This window comes from Pundamilia nyererei, unplaced genomic scaffold, assembly GCF_000239375.1.
Source record: "Pundamilia nyererei isolate P.nyererei 1_Seehausen unplaced genomic scaffold, PunNye1.0 scaffold00047, whole genome shotgun sequence".
Classification (NCBI taxonomy): Eukaryota; Metazoa; Chordata; class Actinopteri; order Cichliformes; family Cichlidae; genus Pundamilia; species Pundamilia nyererei.
The window spans coordinates 2,469,969-2,478,661 of NW_005187448.1; the positions used below are offsets into that span (position 1 = coordinate 2,469,969).

General features: G+C 40.4%; 1 protein-coding gene across 1 annotated transcript; it reads right to left on the bottom strand.

The window, feature by feature from the left end:
- Positions 1-7: 7 nt before the first annotated feature.
- Positions 8-5,931, bottom strand: ankrd33aa (ankyrin repeat domain 33Aa). The gene is made up of 5 exons (XM_005732592.2): positions 5,717-5,931; positions 3,855-4,172; positions 3,581-3,710; positions 3,355-3,495; positions 8-2,364 (listed from the first exon to the last, which is right to left on the bottom strand). Exons 2-5 carry the CDS (start codon positions 4,110-4,112, stop codon positions 1,559-1,561), a joined length of 1,335 nt encoding a protein of 444 aa, XP_005732649.1. The 5' UTR covers positions 4,113-4,172; positions 5,717-5,931; the 3' UTR covers positions 8-1,558.
- Between the last annotated feature and the right edge of the window lie 2,762 nt (positions 5,932-8,693).

The following is an 8,693-nucleotide window of genomic DNA, read 5'->3' on the forward strand; positions in this document are numbered from 1 at the left end:
ACACAGTTTCAGTTTTACAGACTTTATAAAGATGTTGAAGACCTGAGCTTTTTGCATCTCTTGTTTTGACTTTAAATGACCCCAGAAATGATTGTCTAAATTTTCACCACAATGTATCTAATTATATATAGTTTTCAGAGAACACAATTAAACATATTTAGCTGTATTTGGGATATTTATTGCAGTTAAATGCATGATTTATTATTTATTATTTTAGTTCGTTTATCTATAAAGAGAATAATTAAAAAAATCCCAAAATTGAGCTATAGTCCACAACAGGTTTCTGTTCTTGAATATGCAGTTTGTTATTCTGATGATAATAATATGCTTATTGTATATTTCCCTGAATAGCAACGGTACTCGTTTTCAAATAATAATCGATGAAACAAACAATATGAAGCAGCAGGCTGAAGATTTCTATTTGCATCCCACTGAGCATTGTTTTCCAGTATGAAAGAAGATGCTTCAGAGATGGCTCTGTTCCTTTTATAGTATCACACTCACATCATTTGCGTGACACAGCAAAACACAAAAAAGAGCAAAAGAATCACAGAAAAGATGACAAATTAAAGGAAAACCTGAATTTTGCAGGCATGGCTTGGGGTTACTTGTCTCTGTACACATTTGATACTTTTGGAATCTGCAAGGTTGCAGTGACTGCTTTGATTATCAGGGAGAGTCCTTGCAGATGTTCACATATGCCTCCAGTATACCTTTTTCAGAGACATTAATAGTGTATTAAACCTCCACTCAGGGGATGCTGGGTCCTTGTCATGGCTCACTGAGACGCTTAATGGAACTGAACCATAGATAACACACTTGTGCTTTCCATACGGCACAAACTAAAAAACATCTGTAGTAGTTGGTTTGTTGTAATACTGCTACTGCACAAACTGTGCATTCTTCCTTCAAGCAGAAGAGAAAGTAAAATAATAAGAGCAGCTACTTGTTCATGGTTTCTGCAGCTGCCATGCACAAGTCTGTAAGGGAGTATATTTCAGGTCTAAGAGGGGATAGAAATCAGTGTTCCGAGTCATCATAATTATTCCATGATGGAGCATTTCTCACTGATTTTTTCCTTTAATTTGTAGCTGAAATTGTTTTTTTTTTGGGGGGGTTTTTTTTTTGCCTTTCACAGTCTTTGATTAAATGTGACTTTGATACATTCCCTGAAGGCATCTGATCACATACAGTTGGCTATGGGCTATTTGGTTATATTGCAGTGAAATACCACAATGGCACGCTACTGAGAAGTTGTTCATGAAATGAAGATGGGTAAAATCCTTTTATAGAGAAAAATAACACCATCGCAGGTGTGTGCAGTCAGTGTAATTGCATCCTCAAAAAAACAATTCACCCTTTCAGACAGGAAACCAGTAAACCACAGTCTCTGGAAAACCAGATTCTATTTGGTTAGCATAATTTTTCAGCTTGTACAAAGATGCTGAAAAAAGCCAGCCAGTGCATTTTCCAGATCAAGGTTCACCCATGTGTTTCCCTTGTCAGCTGCTCACTTCAGAACTGTTTTGCTAGAAAGAAAAAAATGGGCGTTTTCACTTCATGAACGTTTGGACCCCTTGGATTTTTTCTGTTCCTCTTTTTCCTTTTCTTGCTTTTTCTTCTCTCTCTTTTTTTCCTCCTTGGCTTCCTTGTACTTCCAGACAGGAGGTTCCAGGTAACCCTTTTGCCTTTTGTTCTTTTTCTCCTTCTTTGGAGTGCGCTCCCCAGATTTTGTAACTTCAATTTTGGGAATGCAGCCTGAGGGGAAGATGCTATTTCTGTGTGCCATGCTGCGGGGGATGAAACTTTTCATGCCACCTGTTGGTGAGCTTTGCCTGCGCTCTGAGTCTTGGCAGCAAGAGGTCAGTGATACAGAGGTGGCCGACACAGGTGAAGCTGAAGTGATGGAGCCATTACTGTGAGACACCATGCTCTCCTCCAGTTCCTTGCTGCTGTGCTTGTCAAGCAGTTCCGGTACAGCAAATCGTCGCTTGCCAATCTCTGGGGGGCTGGTGGGACAGAGTGGACGGCAACCAGTAGCTATCAAGGGGCTGTGGATGCTTGTAGTCATCCGCACCATGTGGTCCATGACCCCATTGTCTTGGGGGTCATGTGGGAAGCTGAAACTAAGACTGTCTTTTAAGCGCTGCCTCAGCTTCTGACCTGCTGTTTTGGCTGCAGTGGCCTTTGCCACCAGTAGCTTTAGCTCAGGCCACTCAGGAATGTAGCTTTCACAGAACTGTTCTGCAATAGGACGAGTTTGCAGGCGACGCAGTCTGTTCAGAGTCTCAAACCTTCCTGTCCTAAGAACCCAGTCCTTTAGACCTTTCCCCTGGACGAGGTCGACTGCATTGATATCTGCACCTGCACACCGAGGAGAGAAAACAGTAGAAATGTTGAGTGGGAGGAAATCAACTGCCGTCAACTCAGCGTAACAACACCACCATGTGGTGATTTTTGGAGCACAGGTTATTAGGTAGATGGCAAGCACCAGTATGGTGAGATGGGACAAAAATAGCTGGGAATACTTTTTTTTAACTGCATTATTTTTTTATTTTTAAGTTTTACACCTTTTCATATTATATTACAGTAATTAAGTAATAGAAAAACAACGAAATAACAAAAACCTCTGGTGTTTTTCTGCTATTTACACATTTGTTTTTTACAATATAAACCCAAAGAGTCATGCTGAGAGATTTCTTTATTTACTACAGCAACATTTCTTTATGTTGCTAAACGTCTTTACACTGACAGAGGGTATACTATAAAAGTAAACAATAAATAAAACTGAAGTAACTGAGGTGATCTGGCCCACCTGAGATCAAACTGGCTGTATGTGGCCCACAGTGTAAGATGAGTTTGACATCCCAGGTTTAACCCATTTCTGGCTGAAGACGCTTAGTCATGTCTACTCAGGAGACTTTGGAAGTCTACTTGGCAAATAATCAAGGCTTTAACTGACCAAATATACACACAGATATTTTTGTTGCACACTATGAACACAGATGGATTATAGATTAATGTCTGACATCATTAAACTTTAAATAGAACGTGGACTGAATTATTACAGAGCTTTCTTAAATGTGTCCCTGCACAGTTCATACAGGACTAATCTCTGTAGTCCAGAAAAAAAAACAGATTAGTTGACAGATCGGATGTCCGGCTTTGCCCTCTATATTACATATATAGGACATTAATAGATTTGTTATACCTATAAGAGTTTAATTGCAATCACACCAAACCAAATCCTCTACATCTGAGGTGTACATCCTGACTCTCCATGTGGGCTTGACATTCGGTCACAGGTGAGGGACATTGTTAGAAGATTTGATGTAGAAAGACATCTAGACGTACCATGCATTAGCAATGCGGAGACACACTCTTCTCTGCCTTGTAGGCCTGCCTTGATGAGAGCTGTGAACCCACGGGGGTCCCTGATCTCAGTGTCCACACAAGGGTAGTAGTTAAGGATATAGTTCAGGATGGTGATGAAGCCTGGATTGAAAAGATTATGTTATGTTAATATTCTATGATCAGCTTAGGAATTGATGTTGAAGTCATCTGATGTCTTCAGATGTACCTGCTTGGGCTGCAATCATGACAGCAGTGTTGCCATCATTGTCTTGGTGGTTGATGTCTATTAATGGGCATGTGTGAAGCAAGGCGACGATGTCCACAAAACCCTTGGACACAGCCAGCATCAGCCCATTCTGAGGGGAAGAAGATATAAATAAATAGGCCTATTATAGATGCTGAGGTTACCTTTCTTCATTAATTGATTTAAAAAAAGAAGAAGAAAAAAGTCATTGTCATAGTACCTGTGTGGAAAAAATGAGAAGTGACATTTATCTCACCCTGCCATTGATGTCTAGCTCCATGACCTCATCTTTTGTGACTCCTCTCTCCATGATGCTGCGCAGGGATGCAGTGTCATTCTTGGAACAGGCCTCGTACAATGTTTTAGCCGGCTCTGTTGATTTTCCGTCCCTTTCATAGATGGGAAGCACGGAGTCGTCTGAAAGCACACTACCCGAGTCAGAGTCATCCAGGAGGATCTCTGAGTCGTCAGATGGGCCACTGCCCAGGTGTGGGTCGTCATTTGCAGCAGCCATTGGAACCCCCGCTGACTCTGGTCACACCTGGGTGTCAGGCCTGCAGCAGAGATCCCTTATCTTAAACAGAAAAATGTAAATGTTGTTATCATACACACGAAATGAACACAGTTCACACAATTATTTTCCGTAGCCACATATATAGGTTAAGATTGAGCAGACAGGTGTTTGTTGTTGTAGTTAAAGGGAGACAACGGTTTTCAAAAAAAACAATGCATAATCTACGAGCAGCTTACAGTTCATTTGCAGTAACGTTACCTTCGACAGATGTGCGAAACACTGAAAGCGCTTTTCCGGGTGTACACACATTATGTATGCACACAAAACTGCGTGCACATAGTTTGAAATGTGCCGATGTCTATAATTCATTTTTCCTTTGCAAAAGCCAAATCCCAACAAGTGCTGCTGTCTCATTCCAGTCTCGTTTTGGAAGGTGTAAGACCTCTTCCCCTCCTTAGACCAGTTCACGTGTGATTGTGAGACGAGCAACACAGACTGGCAGCTTTTAAAGTTAGCATTTTAAATAGATCTGGTGACCTGAAAAGGCCTTGTTTAAAAGGCATGAGGCCTAAAGAGGATGAAGAGCTTTACCTCAGCCCTCCTGTCAAAGTAAGTCTCTGATTTACAACATAGGTAACCTCCCTGTGTAACATGCTTTGCTGCCAGTTGATTTTTCACTGGCACCACACAACAGAGAAAGACAGTAAATACTTATCACCTTGAAAGCAGTCTCATAATTTAAATATATTTAAGACAAGTGAAACGTAAATAATGTGAAGGCACAAATCTACACATAAATAACAGCAACTATAAAACAAGAAATCCTGCAGAGCCGAGGTCGCTCAGTCTGCACAGTGAAGTGAAAGAAGGCATAGGGACACTCAACTGGGATGAAAAAGGCCATATGGTACTGGAAGCAATGGGAGGCCAGTCTAGTGACAGCATGTGTCATGGTGTCTTAACACTGTTATACTGCGCTTCCATACATCAGCACACTGGCATATCCTGCAGTGTAAAGTTTGTATCTAATGTGTAAATATACTTTCAAGCCACTGAAGACACTATTTCTCAAGACTCAGAAATATGATAGTGTCAGCTAGTTCTAATTCTCTATATTTTAAAGACTGGAAATGACAGACGAGCTGGCTGTGGTCCTGCATGCACCACAAAACTCACCCATTTTTTCAGCAAATTAGTTTTGCACCTATTGTCAGTCACAGTAATTAGAAGTTATTCCAATTAGTTATCTTTTTAATAAGCTCTTGTTAACGTCCATAAATCCCTTAATCCCACGAGCAAATGCTTGTATTTCAGCACTCTGTCATGCACAGTTCCCACACAAGTCTTTTCTCTTCCTCATTCTGCACAAACATAAAATGCCCTGACTTTAGTGTTGATGTGTAGGCCACTGTGGCCTCCACTTCCTGTTGAGCAACACCTTGCAATCTGGCCAGACATCTTACTCTGAATTCTAAATGTCAGCTGTCTTTTTTGCCTTTTAACGGTGGAATAAAGATGATTAAAAAGGGAATGTTCATAAAAACTAAAGCAAAAACAACACATGTCAGAACAAATATTACTAAAAATAACAACACAGCTCTCACCTGAAAGCAGTTCAGCCATGAGTTAGTCCTCTTCTTTTTTTTCTCCTCTGGTTTCTTACTTCCTCTTGACAGTTAAACCATCCTGGACTTCCACGCTTCTCGCTGGCGCTTAGCAGAACCTGGTTAAGGCTAAGTTTCCCAAAACTGACTGCAGCTCCAGATTTTCCCCTCCCTCCATTTCTACTAGTGCCCAGTAAGGTTGCCTCATCAGCCAGGTCCCAACATAGACTCTGCTGTCCTAAGTCAGCCAACGTGCTCTCTTCCTCTCATCCTGATTACAGAAGATTTAAGGATTAAGAGAAGGAAACAGACAGCGGCCAAACTTGCTCCCCTTACAGTCTTTTGAGTTGGTCTGCTTCTCTTTCTTCTCTCTTTTACTTCTCTCAGATCTCTCAGCTGCCCATCTGCAGCTTTCTGCTGCCCGTCTGTTGTGTCAGGGCAAACCCCTCAAACTGTCCAAAAAAAGTCCTGTGACTGAATCATAGAAGCTGTTGCTCCCAAATCTGCTCTCTGCTGCTGAGGACCCCCTGCCTGAATAATTCCAGTGAGTCTGCCTAATGCAAGGCAGAGTCTCGGGTCTGTTTTGGAATGGAAATCCATCTGCTTGGACAACAAACTAACATTTATGGGGGAAAAACAATGGCACACAAGATGAAGTTATTGTGCATTGGCACAGACACTGTGGGAGTGAGTGTAAGCACCTGGTTTGAAAATGCTCAGTCCTTAATTATGAGGCATGAACAGTTAATACATTTTGTTCAGGAGGAAGTGCTTGCATAAGTTATATTTCATTATCCACAAACTTCATCTGTAGGTATTTAATTATCATATTAACATGATTATTTAAGCAAGTCTGATATTGAATCCAATATTATAATGGAAATAAATTAGGTAAACTTTTTAGCATTGTTGGTTTAGTAATGTCCCGTTTGAACCGTGACCACAGCCTTTCTGCTCACAGTGTCGAATCTCATATGTGGACGGGAATATCCTGTTAACAGGTGTATTCACAGCATCAGTGTTACAGTTACGTGGGTCCAAATGTGCATGTAAACAGATTAACCCTTGTATTAAATTAGAGTAGGGCCAAGCCTTCACTTCAAGCATATGATTGTTGGCCTGTGTTATGTGACAGCACCTCTTGTTCAGAGGGGTTGCTGACTGCCCTCTTCTGATGAAACCTGGAAATGGACAGCCTGGACATGAGTACAGTTTGTGTGGTGGCATTCAACAAGATAAAAAATAACATGGTTCCTCACTGTAGGCCTTAGCTACTACACTTCCAAATGAAATCTACAAACTTTTAACAAGGCATGCAGACAATTTAGGCTTAATTTAAACAAATTATAATCACTAAATGCTCCTGCATTATTAAAGATCAACATTATTTCAAGTAGCAGATATCATTGCAGAGCCCAGTCATAACTGAGTAAAGCTGTTATAATAAAGGTTGGACATTCATTCAAAAGCTGCTTGATCCTGAGAATTATAGATGGTTATCTGCTTTCAAGAGTTAACAAACAAGCATGTTGATAACAGCCAGCTGAAGCTGACACACCTCCAACATCATAATCCCAAGAAATCCCATCAAATGTCCCACTGACAAGCCCTTATCCGAAGACACCTCTTTGGCTTTAAAGCATCAGATTGGACCTATAGTGTCACAGTAACCTTAACCGTCACTGAAAAGGTTCTATGTTTAGACACAAGACCCTGAGGTAGGTCTGATATGAAACACAGGAAGAGTAGAAAAGGGCATGCCTGTGGGGGGAAGATTATAGCTTCTGGGAGCAAAGCAGAAATAAAATTGACAGGAAATAATACAGAGGAAAAGGAAGTCTGTTTGGCATGACAGGGTGGGGTAGTGATTGAGGGTGTACTTTGGATGTTTTCCGTTTTTCTTTAAGATCTACAAAAAAAGGCCAATCAAGTTTACCAGATGAGGGCAGCATAGCACATTTAGCAACCTCTAAGTCATTTTCTCAAAGAAAATCAGTTGTGAATGAGATTTAGAAGTTTAAGTACATTTTGTTCTGATTCCCACCTCTTGATAGTACTCAGACTTTCCTTTTAGGGTCGGGGTTATTTTCTTTCTATTCTGCAAATTCCTGACAGAGTCATTTACTCATCACTGTGAAAGGCAGCCCAACCTCTCCCCAGACACCACATTACCCAGCACAAATCAGCGGTGGAGCAAAAGAAAGAGGCTTGGGACAAAGTGGACTAAGTTTAGCCAGCTTAGTGACTGATTCTAACAACAGCAATGTGCTTAGCTAATATTAGACTGTTGGCAGTCAGTGCAGGACCGTGCATCTGCTATATTAATTCCATTTATCTGCTAAAGACAGAACCACCTCTAATGCTATTTGCCTTAAAGCACGTACAATCCTCCAGCATCCAGGAAATAGTTAAACATATTTTAAACATATATTTAGATCATGTTATTACAAATGGGAAGATAAGGTGTGGTGGAGTTGCTTTAATTGATGAGTAAGTAAATACATTTTGCATTGACAGAGAGGATTTGTTCAGGGATGTGGGATTCAGACAAGAAATGAAGCTTCATATGGACAGCATCATGGTTGGGAAAAATTAAGGAAATAGGGCAAAATAAAATTATGAAAATATTCCCCCTATATATATATATATATATATAAAGATCTTTTAATGAAATAAAAAGAACAAATATATGTTTGATGGACACATCTGGGTGTAATATGCTTGTTATTTAGATGCCTTTGGATGTGATGGTATAATTTCTTACTTACGTGATATAGATAAGCATCGCATCCATGTGATAGGGCGATACGTGGGGTACACTCTGGACAGTTGAGAAGTCAGTTGCGAGACTAACTCAGAGAGACAGACCACCATTTACACTCATATTCACTATAGAATACCAGTTTATGAAAATGCTAAAAAATGGTTATTAGAGTCTGTTATTAAATAAAAAGTCATTGCCAGGCAACTGTGGCTT